This window comes from Hydractinia symbiolongicarpus, chromosome 9, assembly GCF_029227915.1.
Source record: "Hydractinia symbiolongicarpus strain clone_291-10 chromosome 9, HSymV2.1, whole genome shotgun sequence".
Taxonomy (NCBI): Eukaryota; Metazoa; Cnidaria; class Hydrozoa; order Anthoathecata; family Hydractiniidae; genus Hydractinia; species Hydractinia symbiolongicarpus.
In genome coordinates, this window is record NC_079883.1 from 5,450,589 (window position 1) to 5,466,848 (window position 16,260).

General features: G+C 33.0%; 1 protein-coding gene across 2 annotated transcripts; it reads left to right on the plus strand.

Annotated features, from left to right (window-relative positions):
- Positions 1 to 7,636: 7,636 nt before the first annotated feature.
- On the plus strand, positions 7,637 to 15,775 carry LOC130657015 (uncharacterized). 2 transcript variants are annotated; one of them, XM_057459964.1, is made up of 2 exons: positions 7,637 to 7,770; positions 13,887 to 15,775. In XM_057459964.1, the coding sequence occupies exon 2, from the start codon at positions 13,969 to 13,971 to the stop codon at positions 15,688 to 15,690; it is 1,722 nt and encodes a 573-aa protein (XP_057315947.1). In that variant the 5' UTR covers positions 7,637 to 7,770; positions 13,887 to 13,968; the 3' UTR covers positions 15,691 to 15,775. The 2 variants fall into 2 exon arrangements, with proteins under 2 accessions (XP_057315947.1, XP_057315948.1); XM_057459965.1 differs by lacking the exon at positions 7,637 to 7,770 and adding an exon at positions 8,043 to 8,296.
- The last annotated feature ends 485 nt before the right edge of the window (positions 15,776 to 16,260 follow it).

Here is a 16,260-nt window from a genome sequence, read left to right on the forward strand (position 1 = left end):
ACAAAAACTTTTCTACTGACATTTAAATATTTTTAAAATAACACTAGTCAGCATTTTTGGAAGATAGAATATAAAATCAACTTGTTTCTAAATACTTATTATAAATTTAGTTTGTCTTCATCAACAGTTTGCTTTGTTCAAATTAACTGATAAAAACCAGGTTATTATTGCATCATTATTTTTTTGCTGATAACAAAAGTTTAAATGTCCAGTTGTTGGTGTAGTGGATTTCATCAGAGACCATAGCTGCTATGACACAAAGAATCACTGCCGAATTCGACTAGAGTTCGGACCACAGTCGTTCTGCCGCTACAACAAATTCGATACTCGATATTTTTACTTTGCTATTTTCTGTTCTTCTTGTTTGAACTCATGGTTATTAATTCTTTTTGGATGTAAAAAAGGCCTAAGCATCGTTTCTGCTGCTCGTCTTTACTGATAACAACTAGTCTTATTATGGCATAATTATTTTTTGCTGATCACGAAATGTTTAGGCTTTTGTCAACTTCGTACCTTTGATGTATTTTTTTAATTCAGTTTAAATTTACAAACAAGCGTTATTTTAATTTCGTCACTATGTAGGCTTGATTCGCACTGAGCAGCTTTTCTTGACAGCGCTCCTTAGAGTGGAAAACCAAACTGCTAAGCGTGAATTTTCCTTTTGAAATTCTAAAGTTTGGTAAGAACGTTGTTAACACCACGATCTTTTGTTCAACAAAAACAACAAGGGATTGTTGCTAGCTGCTGCAATAAAAATCATTATAAAGCAGACGTCGTCGCTAAATAACTTTCAAAAAGGTCTCGGGTAGGTTTTGGATAAACTCTGTTGTTACGCGAAGAAGGAAACTTGGGAACACGATCGCTTAAAAAAACGTCCTTTTTAGAGATTTCGATAAAGATAGGCAGCGCATTCTCAAATATGCGTTATATTGTGATTAATATTTTTAATTATTACTTCTTTATTCCGGTGTTTATTCAGCGTTGGTTGAGCGCATAACAAGAAAAGCATTTATTCTAGATATTAGAGTAATGGTAATAAAGCCCTGAAACAAATATTTTAAAGGTTATTCTCGATACACGGCGACTAAGTATATTTTATTTTGCATATTCCAGTATGATGCTGAACTAAAACGTTTCTGATATTTGGATGAATATATTGTTAAAATAACACTAGTCAGCATTTTTAAAAAATAAAAGGATAATTTTGCTTTGTTAAAGTTATCTGATAAAAATCAGGCTTAATATTGCATCATTATTTTTTTGCTGATGACGAAAGTTTAACCTTTCCTCAATGTCGAGCCGTTGGTGTAGTGGATTTCATCAGAGACCATAGCTGCTATGACACAAAGAATCACTGCCGAATTCGACTAGAGTTCGGACCACAGTGGTTCTGCCGCTACAACAAATTCGATACTCGACTTTTTTAATTTGCTGTTTTTTCTGTTCTTTTTTTTTCTGAGCCACGGCATATTAATTTTCTTCGAATGTAAGAAAGTTCTGGGTATCGTCTCTGCAGATCGTCTTCAAAGTATGCCGCTGCTATCCATTGGGAATTTCCCATATGGTTTGTTAGAAATTGCAACTTTATTCAAAATTGTTTATTAAAAGAGTGGAATTCATTATCCTTTGGCTGTGACATAACAGGAATTTCAAAATTTGGGAAATATTCTGCCATAGCAGATAAAGATAGACAGCACATACTCAAATATGCGTTATATTGTGATTAATATTTTGAAATATTACTTCTTTATTCCGGTGTTTATTCAGCATTGGGTGAGCGCAAAACAAGACAAGCATTTATTCTAGATATTAGAGTAATGGCTAATAAAGCCCTGAAAAACATGTTTTAAAGATTATTCTCGATACACGGCGACTAAATATATTTTATTTTGCGTATTCAAGTATATTTTTTTTTTTTTTTTTTTTTTTAAACGACAATTTCTCAATATCCTAACTTAACATCTACTGACCGATTGAGACCAATCCACGAGCAATACTTTATGCTTTGATTTATTCCTTCTGCTCTACTTAGTCTCAATTTTTGTTCATTTGCTCGATTGTTTTTATTTCTTAAGCCCGTCGATTAATAAATATATTTAATATATGTATATTTTTTTTATTATATATTTTGGTGTATAATTTTTATTTTCATATGTTCTGGTCTTAATTCTCCATCAGAATCTATTATATCGATGTCTTTCAATCCTTCGCCACTTTGAACTCTGCTAATCTTGTCTACAGTTTTACAGTGTCTTTTTTTATAGAATAACTTATTTCTTTATTTAAATATTATTATTATTTTAATAGGACGAATAGCCATTGTAAAATATGGAAGTGCCTGAAAGACAGTTAATAAAAAAAATAAAAAAAATAAAAAATGATGTTGAACAAAAACGTTTCTGATATTTGGATGAATATATTTCTAAAATAACACTAGTCAGTATTCTGAAAAATAAAAGTGTAAAACCAACTTGTTCTCACATGCTAATTATGAATCTAGTTTGTTATTATCATTATTTTGCTATGTTAAAATTATCTGATAAAAACTAGGCTATTATTGCATCATTATTTTTTTGCTGATAACGAAAGTTTAACCTTTCCTAAATGTCGAGCCGTTGGTGTAGTGGATTTCATCAGAGACCATAGCTGCTATGACACAAAGAATACTGCCGAATTCGACTGGAGTTCTGACCACAGTGGTTCTGCCGCTACAAAAAATTTGATACTCGACATTTTTAATTTGATATTTTTTCTGTTCTTTTTTTTCTGAGCCACGGCATATTAATTTTCTTCGAATGTAAGAAAGTTCTGGGTATCGTCTCTGCAGATCGTCTTCAAAGTATGCCGCTGCTATCCATTGGGAATTTCCTATATGGTTTGTTAGAAATTGCAACTTTATTCAACAACGTTTATTAAAAGAGTGGAATTGATTATCCTTTGGCTGTGACATAACAGGAATTTCCAAATTTGGGAAATATTCTGCCATAGCAGATAAAGATAGGCAGCACATACTCAAATATGCGTTATATTGTGATTAATATTTTTAATTATTACTTCTTTATTCCGGTGTTTATTCAGCGTTGGGTGAGCGCAAAACAAGACAAGCATTTATTCTAGATATCAGAGTAATGGCTAATAAAGCCCTGAAAACATATTTTAAAGATTATTCTCGATACACGGCGACTAAATATATTTTATTTTGCACATTCCAGTATGATGTTGAACAAAAGCTTTTCTGACATTTCGGTGAATATATTTTTAAAATAACACTAGTCAGCATTTCTGAAAAGTAACAGTATAAAACCAACTTGTTCTCACATGCTAATTGTAAATCTAGTTTGTAATTATCATTATTTTGCTTTGTTAAAATTATCTGATAAAAACCAGGCTTAATATTGCATCACTATTTTTTTGCTGATAACGAAAGTTTAACCTTACCTCAATGTCGAGCCGTTGGTGTAGTGGATTTCATCAGAGACCATAGCTGCTATGACACAAAGAATCACTGCTGAATTCGACTAGAGTTCGGACCACAGTGGTTCTGCCGCTGCAACAAATTCGATACTCGACATTTTTAATTTGCTATTTTTTCTGTTCTTTTTTTCTTTTCTGAGCCACGGCATATTAATTTTCTTCGAATGTAGGAAAGGTCTGAGTATCGTCTCTGCAGCTCGTCTTCAAAGTATGCTGCTATTCAAAGAATCGTTGGGAATGTCCTATATGGTTTGTTAGAAATTGCAACTTTATTCAAAACCGTTTATTGAAAGAGTAGAACTGATTATCCTTTAGCTGTAACATAACAATAATTTCCTAATTTGGGAAATATTCTGCCATAGCAGATAAAGATAGACAGTGCATTCTCAAATATGCGTTATATTGTGATTAATATTTTTAATTATTACTTCTTTATTCCGGTGTTTATTCAGCGTTGGGTAAGCGCAAAACAAGAAAAGCATTTATTCTAGATATTAGAATAATGGCTAATAAAGCCCTGAAACACATATTTTAAAGATTATTCTCGATACACGGCGACTAAATATATTTTATTTTGCAAATTCCAGTATGATGTTGAACAAAAACTTTTCTGACATTTGGATGAATATATTTTTAAAATAACACTAGTCAGCACTTCTGAAAAATGAAAGGATAAAACCAACTTGTTCTCACATGCTAATTATAAATCTATTTTGTTATTATCATTATTTTGCTTTGTTAAAATTATCTGATAAAAACCAGGCTTATTATTGCATCACTATTTTTTTGCTGATAACGAAAGTTTAACCTTACCTCAATGTCGAGCCGTTGGTGTAGTGGATTTCATCAGAGACCATAGCTGCTATGACACAAAGAATCACTGCCGAATTCGACTAGAGTTCATACCACAGTGGTTCTGCCGCTACAACAAATTCGATACTCGACATTTTTAATTTGCTATTTTTTCTATTCTTTTTTTCTTTTCTGAGCCACGGCATATTAATTTTCTTCGAATGTAGGAAAGGTCTGAGTATCGTCTCTGCAGCTCGTCTTCAAAGTATGCTGCTATTCAAAGAATCGTTGGGAATGTCCTATATGGTTTGTTAGAAATTGCAACTTTATTCAAAACCGTTTATTGAAAGAGTGGAATTGATTATCCTTTGGCTGTAACATAAGAAGAATTTCCTAATTTGGGAAATATTCTGCCATAGCAGATAAATATAGACAGCGCATTCTCAAATATGCGTTATATTGTGATTAATAATTTTAATTATTACTTCTTTATTCCGGTGTTTATTCAGCGTTGGGTGAGCGCAAAACAAGAAAAGCATTTATTCTAGATATTAGAGTAATGGCTAATAAAGCCTTGAAAAACATATTTTACAGATTGGTCCGAACTCTAGTCGAATTCGGCAGTGATCCTTTGTGTCATAGCAGCTATGGTCTCTGATGAAATCCACTACACCAACGGCTCGACATTGAGGTAAGGTTAAACTTTCGTTATCAGCAAAAAATTCTCCATTTTTTGTTTTTTTGTGCCACGGCATATTAATTTTCTTCGAATGAAAGAAGGGTCTGAGTATTGTCTCTGCAGCTCGTCTTGAAAGTATGCTGCTATCCAAACAATCGTTGGAAATTTCCTATATGGTTTGTTAGGATATGCAACTTTATCAAAAGCGTTTATTGAAAGAGTGGAAATGATTATCCTTTGGCTATGACATAACAGGAATTTCCTAATTTGTGAAATATTCTGCCATAGCAGATAAAGATATGGACTTAAATTTTTTTGGATGTGAAAAAGGCCTAACGAAAACTGAACTGCTAACCGTGAAGTTTAAATTCTCAAGTATGGTGAGAACTTGTTAACACCACGATCTTTTGTTCAACAAAAACAACAAGGGATTGTTGCTAGCTGCTGCAATAAAAATCATTATAAAGCAGACGTCGTCGCTAAATAACTTTCAAAAAGGTCTCGGGTAGGTTTTGGAGAAACTCTGTTGTTACGCGAAGAAGGAACCTCGAGAACACGATCGCTTAAAAAATCGTTCTTCTCAGAGAGTGCGTGTGCTTTACAAAATATTTTTGTTTTTGTTTCCAAATGCAAAAATGGAATGTCACAAACATTCCAAATTTTAAAAAAAGTGTTTAAGGCAGGCGCTAACGCAGTGTTCACAATAAGAATATTTCTATTGGTGACACAGTCCGTTCAGGCTTAGTGCTTTTTGTTCCGGTTGGGATTTTGGGTTAGGGTGGCATTAGCCTTATTTCCACAAGAACGCGTCTAGTTGGAACTAAGCTTAGGGAAAAAAATCAAAAATAAGAGTATTTATTGCATCTTTTAACCTCATTGCTGCCAAATTAAGGTTAAAAAAGTAACAAAATATCAATATGTGTTTGTAACAAGAGAGAGGATAAGAAATATTTGGAAGATAATAATTAAAGAAACGAAATTTGTACGGATCAAATTTTTTTTTAAAAATAAAACATTTGAACCCATTTAGTGGTTTATAAGGCTGGTTTTAAACAAACGTAGGAGAAAAACTGAAAGTCATTTACAAAATGCGTAATAAGTAATTTGACGGTGTTAAAAAAGATTTTACTATTTAGGTTTAACAAATTTTCCCACGAAAATGGATAAAATGAAAGTTTCAATCGGACACCCCACCCTCCTTAATGTGTAGAAAAAACAAACTTACAAATTATCTATAATTGCCTTTTATCCTCCAAACGGTCGGTGTTCCACAACATGTTAGAATTATTTAACCCAACCTCGACCCCAGGCGTTTGTCTCTCATCGGTGCTGCGGTTGTTGATAGGTCTGACGAAAGATGAAAAATGTTCGTCTCGCAGTCCGATATGCAAAAACAAACAACAGGGCCTGGGATTGAGGTTGGATTCAACAACTCTCTATCGTCTAAATGAAATTTTAAGTGCAATTTTTGGCTTGTGAGCGGGCCCAAGCAGGTATGTAAAATTAAATTCTTTAATTCGCATTGGTCTTGAAACATGACAATCAATAGTGCATATAAAAAAGTGCTCAGCCAACATGAGAAGTACAGAGAAGATTTTTGTGTTCCTACCCCATTTTCCTTTATTAGCTGTGCAAGAGAATCATAAAATAGTTCAAATAACACACTGAAGTATATAAAGACTAAAAAAACCCGACTTTTTTATGACAATTTTTTTGTTTATTTACTTATTTATTATTTATTTCCAGATTCTTTCTCCTCCTTCCCAAAATAAAAAGGCATTAGACCATGGTAACGAGGTTGTCTATGCGCTTATAAGACAAAATACAGCCTGTGATTGACATTACAGAAGTTTTGATTGCAAGTACTTTATAGCCCTTAACAAAAACAAATATTTGGTTGTATATCATTATATGTCAAAGGAAATGTGAGGACATGTGTAAAATCCGGAGATACATCATACTCCGGTAAACATGTCAATATTTGTGTGATTTTCAGGTGGTAAAACTTTTTTTCCTTAAACTTTATCTTTGTTTCTTAAGATAGGATAACCGCCCGGGCGCTGACTAACTTTATCAAAATTTAGGGGGTGTTTATTAGAGAAAGTGATTAAAAATAAGGTCGCAAAGAAGCATAGGAAATACGGTGGGTTTTACAAAAATACAATCTGCTGTCCTCTTGCATTATCTTGAAGGTATTTTACAAGTATCAAATTTTACATTTATCTTTTCAGATGTAGGGAAGTCATGCCTTTTTTGATATAAAAAGTGTTTTACAAGTTTCGCAGGGTGGCCTTAAAACTACTTGACCTTGCAGGAGACCAGGCGACTTTCAGAAAAATCGATCTAAAAGTCACGCAAGAATTTAAATGGTAACCAAGAAAACACGCCATGTGTGTCACTAGTACTGGAAGTGTTAAACACATGACCTAGAAATAATCACACCTAAAAATGGGTATGACCCACTGTTCAGCGTATCGACTTAAAAATCAGTTCTGGGGGGTAATGCAAGTTGTGACCTTGAAATGACGTACGCGATAAAAGTATAGTTTCTTCTTTTTAACAACGCGCGACGGCTTTAACATCTGCGACTGTCAGCAACTTATTTTACAAAGTGACTTAAAAACAAATAGTGGTTAATGCTATTGGTATGAGTAATAAAAACAACACTTAAAAACGTACTTAACAGAAAGAACTTTCTCAAACCGCAGAGTGGCTATTATCAACGTTGGAAAAACGCGGGAATTTAACTACCGCTACGCGCTTTTCGTGTTTTCGAATAAATAAATAACGAAAGCTCGTAATGACAAATGAAAGACCTGAGAGAGGTGAGACATCATTAACAGTAGATACAAAATCTCATTATTTCCTTATAAGATATCTATGCAATAGACAGTGTCTTAAAGAAGGACACTTCGTCATTTCTGTCATTCTCATGTCATTATCTTGACTTGTCAACGAAAACAAAAAATGTGGTAAAAGCCCTTTGACGTGATATTGTTTATATAACGTGCTTAACACATCAACTACTGAAAATAAGATGTCTCTTTTTTCCTAAAAACAATTTTAATCAATTATATATCACATAAAGAGAGAAAGAAAGAAAGAAAGAAAGAGGGAATCAAAACACTTTCTCTCATATTTTACCGAAAGCAAAATGACGTTACATCTTTATGTAATAGATATAAGCAACTTTTTAAAATCTTACTAACTTCCTGAATAATCGAGAGCAAGTTGACCGCACGGACATAGAGGAAACCGAGTCACACTATTCAGTTAATGGGCTTCTATTTTCACTTTGTGAACTCTCCAATTATTCAATGAGGGATCCCATGTGAGCACAGTCTGTTTCTGGTAAGTTTGGAAAAGTTATTTTTTCCGCTAACAATTATTTCTATGTTGAGTGTTAATAATCTTTTTTACTATTTTTACTATGTTCTGTTTGTTGATATTTTCTTATAACATATGTGTGGCCTTATAAAATTCCTGTCACATCGTCCAGCAAATAAATCAAAAAAAATTATCAATGAGCGAATAAAGCAATTAACTACAAAACTAAAATAGTCGAATTCACTTATGGTATTATTTTACGTCAAGAAACCGCCTTATATTACCTAACGTCGTACTAATCACTCGAACAATTAACAAAATAATATTTAATTATTTAAAATCTTCAATAAAATATAACAAAACAAACCTAAAAAAACTTTTAAAACCTATAGAATCACAACAGGAAAAGGTGAATTTTTTCCCTTCCCTTTTCCCTTCTTTTTTTACCATTTTTACAAAATAAAATATGTAAATACAAAACTTATATTTACTGGCTGAACAATTGGAGCTGGGTTGATAACCCATTTGGTAATAAATTGTTTTTTTACTAAATTACAAAAAAAACCCAGGAAAACATGTGAGATGCTATAGAATATCATTTATCTCATTAATAATCTCCATCATTACTATAACTATCTATTAATATGAATACTCATACGGTAACCATGGTGATGTAGCAATAATTTTATTTTAACGCGTGTCTTGTGATAAACAAAAATCAATTTGAAAAAAGTCCAACGATGTAATTTCGATTGGTGAAATTGTAAATGGTGAACGTACGTACCAATATATGTTTTTCTTTTATGTTACTTTTTTAACTGAATTTTAACTCTGAATATTTAAAGCCGTGTGCATCCAGCCTAAATATCTACCTATCTACATCATGATTTTTTTATTTTATTATTACACAAGTGTGTTTGTGAACTGAACTTTAAGTAAGGTATGAAATTTTTTACTATTTATTATAGTAATGGGTTTGTAGTGCAAACATATTTAGTGCGTTTCAACACAATAAAAATTCTCTTAACTTATTTCCAGATTCTATATAACTTGAATCGGGATGTTTTTTGGACTAACTAAAGGTGGCAGTTTAGTGTTTTGCAGATCCAAATATATAAGAAAATCAACTCGCACTCTTGACAGCATATCGTAACGTAAAAAAAATATTTTTTAAAATAACTTTTATTTCCTCTCTTATGATTGCGTTTTTTCTAAAATCTAATTACAGAAATGCTGACATCGGCATAAAAGTGTTAATTTTTGTTCGCATTTAACAGATAACTAACGTAAGCAGTAATTTCGCCCTGTATACTATGTTTTTACCCTTTCTTTAAGGCTATGTCTAGTGGTACAAGTACTTTTTTGATAAAGTAAATTTCAAAATTTCACATGTAGATGGGAGGGTACATGGAATTGAATTTCGTATACCCCAGTCCGCAAAATAATACCCTGCTACCTAGTTTGCCCACAAGCCATCCCAATTCAAGTTACCTTAATTTATGAAATTTTGCGCGAGTTTAATTTTCGCTTATCTTTTTTTCGCGCATTTAATTTCTGCGCACTTAGGTTTCGCGCACATTTAGTTTTTGCGCACCCAATGCGGGTATTATAAAAAAGAGAAGCTAAATTAACACATTGCCTGTATCTCTTAAACTTAAAACAAAATAAAAACTTTTATTTTACATAAATGGCTCGTTTTATTTTTAAATTTTGCGCTATTTTTAAAAAGAAATATTCCTCGCACCTAAATGTGCAAAAAGTTAGTATTTTCGCGCAACCATATGTTCGCGCATCGGCTCTGCGCAAAAATTAGATGTGCGCGAGAATTTTATAAATAAAGGTATATAGGTACTTCGGGACCAGAAGAAAATGTTCTTCTTTTAAGGGGACGAAATGCGATATATGCGCCTGAAATATTAAGAGATTCTTTAAAGTAACAAAATTATAACTGAGATAACCAAGTGTAGAATGTTCTTAATTTGTTCTAACGTTTGTGCTCGTTTAAATTCCTGCGTTTATGGTTTGTTCTTCTACAAAAACGTCTCTGCATCAGCAAAAAGAGTCAACCAAATATACAGCGACTTTTGTGGTTATTCTTCAGGCTGTGTAGAAATTCAAACTGAAAACGAAAGTAATCATGCTCTCTAAGACCTCCTCTTTTATACTTTTGCGGAAAGAATGGTAAAGTAAAAATAACTTGAAAATAATTGATGCTATAATTACACATGGTTGCACGTGTGTATAAAGATATAGTTGAACTCGTGTAATTCGAATCCTTAAGGGGTTTCAAAATTTGTTCGAGTTTTTGAATGAGAGTTCAATTTCCTTGGCTGTATATTTTATATCGATTAAAAATTTTCGTCAGTGGAAAATTTGTTTCACCAACAAATTTTTTTGCCTAGGAAATGTCCAATACTTTTCAGTGGTGAGATTATGAATATAAAAATTTCGATATTATAGCATATGAGAAAATATCCGCTGACGATACTGTTTCGTAAAAATTAATTTTTTCCTTTAAAACAACAAGTGTGTATATTCGTGTGAAAAAGTCTCACTTGCTTTCTTGAAAATGGTTTTATTAGCTTCGTGCCTAGGCCTTTTTAATGAAAATAAGCAATCTAGGAACGGGGGTAGGTTCTCAACACAAGACTTAAACCTTTTATTTCTACGATATCTATCTAAATAACACACTTCACTGCATTACCCATCTCGTCCTCAGGCTTGTCAGGTTTCCTTTAATAATTGAACAGAATAAAAAATCCAACAAGATCTGGGCACGAGGTTGAATATATAGACACTTGTTTTATATAACATCCTTATAGAAACCTTTGTTTTTGTTAAGTCTTATCACTCTACTGTTTGAGTCTAAAGATATTTATAACTTGTTGAATTACACAAGAGGAAGATAAACACTTCGTGCTTAGTAACTAAAGTTAAACCACGTGTTTCAAATTAGCAACGCAGGAAGTAAACTTTGGTACTACGAATTAAGTGATTAATTGTCGAACTTGCTTTTCAATACTCAGGTTAATTTAAGTTAGAAGAATTCCAAAGTTTCTGAAACCATTTTTAGTCTTTATTTTACACACAAGTTCTCACAGATTACGATATAAAAAGGCATTTTTCGTTATCAAACTAGGTTAATTAGATGCCGCATTCAGAGTCTTCTGACAACCAGCTATGAAATTAACTAAACGGCACCACCATAGCAACCGTTTTCCGCCGTTTTCTGGTTAATTGGTAACTTTTTCTCTTCTTTTTAACACATTCAAATCCATGCTTGGCTCAAGTGCAGCAATACAAATTAATTTAAGCCTAAAGTAGCTATACGAAGGGTGTGTCATAAAAGTGAACTTGGGTAGGAAGTTGTTTTTAAAAGCTCTATATAGTCGGAACGAAATTTAGTTTTTAGTTTTCCTTAATTTTGTTGTTCCCAGGAGGTGTTATATACATCCTTATATAACCATCATAATAATTTCGACAAAACGGAAGAGATTCATGGCAAACATTTTATAAGTCATAAAAGATGATATCATGTAAAAACAACGAAGACTTATATTAAAATAGGTAAATAACGACAACAAAACAACAACAACAACAAAACAAGCTAATAAACCCTGGGGACGAGCTTGGTAAATAACTTTTTCAAATACATTTTATTAAAACCTATCACAGCTTCGGACAGCCCCACGAGTATCAGATTCTAGTGTACAGGCCTACATGGTTTCATATACAGTTGTTCTCTCATTCACCGGTCTTTTAGCTGTGTGAGAGTCAGTTCCATGCGCAAAACACTTGGAAGAAATTCGGAAAGACATGATAAATATCATATGTTGAATGGCCAGTATACCCAAATTATTGTGATAATCAAATTGAGTTTTTTTGAAATTTTAGGAATATCCCTGTCTCAGACTTGTCGTCATCCACAATAATTTGTTGAGTCAATACTAAATAAAAAGTAGAAGTTTTTTTATACTGGCATTTAAAATAAATTCTGGCACGTTTTTTAATTTAAAATATTTAAAATTTCCTTTCTAACAATCTTCCCAAGCATTAATCTTTCAAAATAACATAATAAATTATAAAATAACGATTTCTTTAAATATGGCCACCTCACCACAAAATTGTTGCCGCCATTTTGTAATAAATGTTGACATCTGGATTCAACAGCCCAATTTCCCTTCTACATTACGGGGTTTCCCGTTCACCTCAAATTAACATGTCTACGGTGATTAATGCTACGACTGACAAGATATAAAAGTCATAATTTAAAACCCACCTGTCTATATTCTTGTGTTTTTATCAAAAAAATCATAAGTTTCATTAGCAGGCAAAATACAAACTTACAGATATCACCTCTACGTGGTGAGCGGTTTCGTTTCGTATAACGTCAAGAAACTTAGTTTTTTTCGTCATTTTATGTCAAAGTTTACTACCCCCTCCCTCATTGACACCACAAGGTTTCGATGAAAATTGGTCCGGTGGCTAGGTCAGTTAAAATTTAGACGAAATACCTTTATTAATTAAACAAACTATAAACCCTTAAAAAATCGCTAGTCCTTCTGCGTCCTAAAAGGCAACACTAGAAAAACGTGGCATTCCAGGACTTTTTATAACTCGCTGTTCATATGCTTATGATATGAAAATTAGCTTAATGATGTACCGCTGATATTGCATCAAAAAATTTATAGTTATATAGTAACCGAAATAGAAATTCGTAGATTTTTGACACAGGAAGTGAAACAACAAATATTTACTTACGGTAAATGTTTATGTTTTAGAGAATTTGGCCACACACACTTCTTCAAGCTTAAAATCGCAAAATTTTGTCAAACTGGAAGCCTTGAATCGTAGATTACATTGGGAAATTGCTTTGGAATTCTCAAGAATAATTATTTAAAAAAATATTACATGATATAATTATTAATATCTTCATGGAGGTAAAAGTAAAGAAATATATCTCTATTTCTACCTCCCTGATATCTTGTTTTCAAAAGGGCTTAAAGGTACACTAAGTGTAAAATTTCAGGATATTTGAATTCTATCAAAATGTCAAGAAAGAAATTTAATAAAATAATAGGCTGGTCATTAACCCGTGGAAAAATCAGACAGAATACGGTCATTATTAAAGAGAAATAATTATAAAGTATACGGCCATTTTGTTTTGTTGCAATATTGGTGTTATATGCCATGATTTTATACCAATGTTTGTTAATAATTTAATGAGAGAAAGAATTTGGGAAATTGAGAGGCCTATGAATTTCACTAATTTATGAATATGCGATTATTAAACTTGTCAGACACAAGTAGCAAATTTATCGCCATGAATTTTATTTTTCAAATTGCGGTTTCAAACAAAGGCAACGTTAATGTATTGATATATTTCATTAATGAGTTTTTCAATCGCTTAATTAACCTTTAACCATCATAAGCGATTTAAACCAATTACAAAAGACACATAATTAGCTGACGTCAGGAAAAAATTAAATTGAAATTATATAAAGTATCGTAGAACGACATTTTTCAGTTCAATCATTACTGTCGGTACATTCAGAACAAGACATACATACGTTTTAACTATGTCTGGATTTGAATTCAAGTTGTTATGTTTTAGGCCACGAAAGTACGACGTTAAAAAGAAGGTCGCAAAGAAAGTCACGTCACTTTATCCGACAGAAACGACCGACGGGATTATTATGAACAAAAACATCGAAAGTAAAAGCAACAACAATAACAACGAAAAGATGAAACTACATGACGTATTAGCGAATAGCAGCTATCCAATTCACGTTAAAATGACAAACATGGACGAAAGTTTGCGCTTAGAAAATAAACCTTCGCAATCGGAAGTTCTTACGGTATACGAAAGTAAAAGTTTCGAACGGGTTAAATGTTTAACAAAACATTCAGCGCATCTATATATACCGCTAAATTTGCCTAAACCAGTAATGTACACATCGATAGACAGTAAAGAGCTTGACATGAACACAACTTCCGAAATGCGAAGATACACGGGGAAACGTAAAACACTATGGCTTGTGGTGACCAACGAGTTTGTTTATAATTCACGTACCTATGAAGTCGGCGAAATTCTCGAAGTGGTCAAACCTTCTATGATAAAACGGTTACTACGTTTGCTGGCAAATAAGAGAACTCGGTATGATATTACAGTTCTTTCTCACCTTATGAAAGATAAAAACATTTTACCGACGTATTTGCGCGGAAATATGAAAATGTGTTCGTCACCGTATTCGAGTTGTTACCGGCTAATAGGCGATTTAATGAAAACAGAGAAATTGCCGTTCCTGATTACTGTGCCGGTTAATCCTCTGAACAACAAAGTATTAAACGACGGTAAAGTGACCACGACTAAAGACAACCAAAGACTGTTGGTTTTAGGGAAGGAGAGTTATGACGTCATTATAGCGAATGATGAAAACGAAAACGCGCACGACTATGTTTTGCCAGCTGATTCGTCTATTGAAGTGGAGATTGTTAATAACCGCACGTCGACGAAAACTCCTGATATCGTCGAGCGAAGAAAAGCCATATTTAATAGCATCGACGAAATCCTTAAAAAAAGAGAGGATGCAAGTGGAATCATAAACAAACCCTCCACCGCAGTAGATACCATAGCTATAACACCAAAATCAGAAAAGCCGCAATTTTTTACGTTTCCAGAAAAGAAGGAGAGCACAAGTTCTGTCTTAACAACGTACCTAACTTCTCAACCATCCTCTCCTCCGGAGCTGTTATCTTTTAAACGAATAGATTCGTCGCACAATATGTTACACACAAAGGAAGAAGAAATATTACCGATACCTCCACCGCGCAAAAAGCGAACATACCCTAAAGGACAAGTTGGTCATTGCGAAACAAACAAATTCAGTAAACTTCCTCCGACGCCAACGGAGGAGAAGGAGAATGGACAAGAAGGATATTTAGTTCCAATTACCGGTTTCATGCAACAACATTTAGAAAATAAAACACATTACAACATTGACGAATGTTTCATCGAAGTAGGCACTGACGGATACGTTTTAGTACCAAAACGCCATGTTGTCAAAATCTCACCTAGCATAAAACGCCAAGAAAACAAAATCAGAAAGTCACGTGATGCTGATTATACAATGTTTAACAATCTACCTGGAATGGTAACAAACAATATTGACCTTGAGCAGTGTGAAAGAAAAGCACAGCAAATATCTCTCAAGCCGACACCACCACCGAGACGTTCAGCTCTTTCTTCGACTTCTTCTACAACAGGAATGACTTTGGATAAAACAAATCCACGGTCTCCTATACCATCGCCTAGACCTTCAAAAGCTTCTCGCGTATCGGATATTTTAGTCCACGATGTTAAACCACTGGTTAAACCAAGAGTACCAAAAAAACCCGTTCGTTATAATAAATTGTAAATAAAATAAAAAAGTGTATATATATATTTGTATATTTATCTTCTCTTATATTAATTAGTTCAAAGAGATTAAGATTCTTTATGCATTTTACTGTTGTTTATGGAATTTTAATCTTAGTGAGTAACAATTTAATCACAAGGATAAAAGCCCATTTGAATTCTATTAGAAATTTCTCTGGCTTCCGACTAGTTATATATAACATGGTGGATTGGCTAGATGCGGTTTTTGAGCATTGATTGTTTATTAACTTTAAAAACAAAGACTGATTAGTTTAAAGGCGGTCTAGGAAAAAAGGAAACGCGTTTTTGTAAAATCGGGAATGCTATTACGTTTATTCAAAAATTTTGAAATGAAATCGAAATGAAAAATAGTTCAAATAATAAATGTGATTACGCATTGTTGAATGTCGGCAAAGACGTCACTAATCAATATTTAGGACAACAAATATTTTTTGCGTACGTCATGTTTTGTTTACATAAACACAGATTTTACCCAATAGTCACAGGCCATAGCACAATGACGTACGAAAGAAAAAAAAGAATTTCAGTAATATCATTTTTGTTCAGGTGT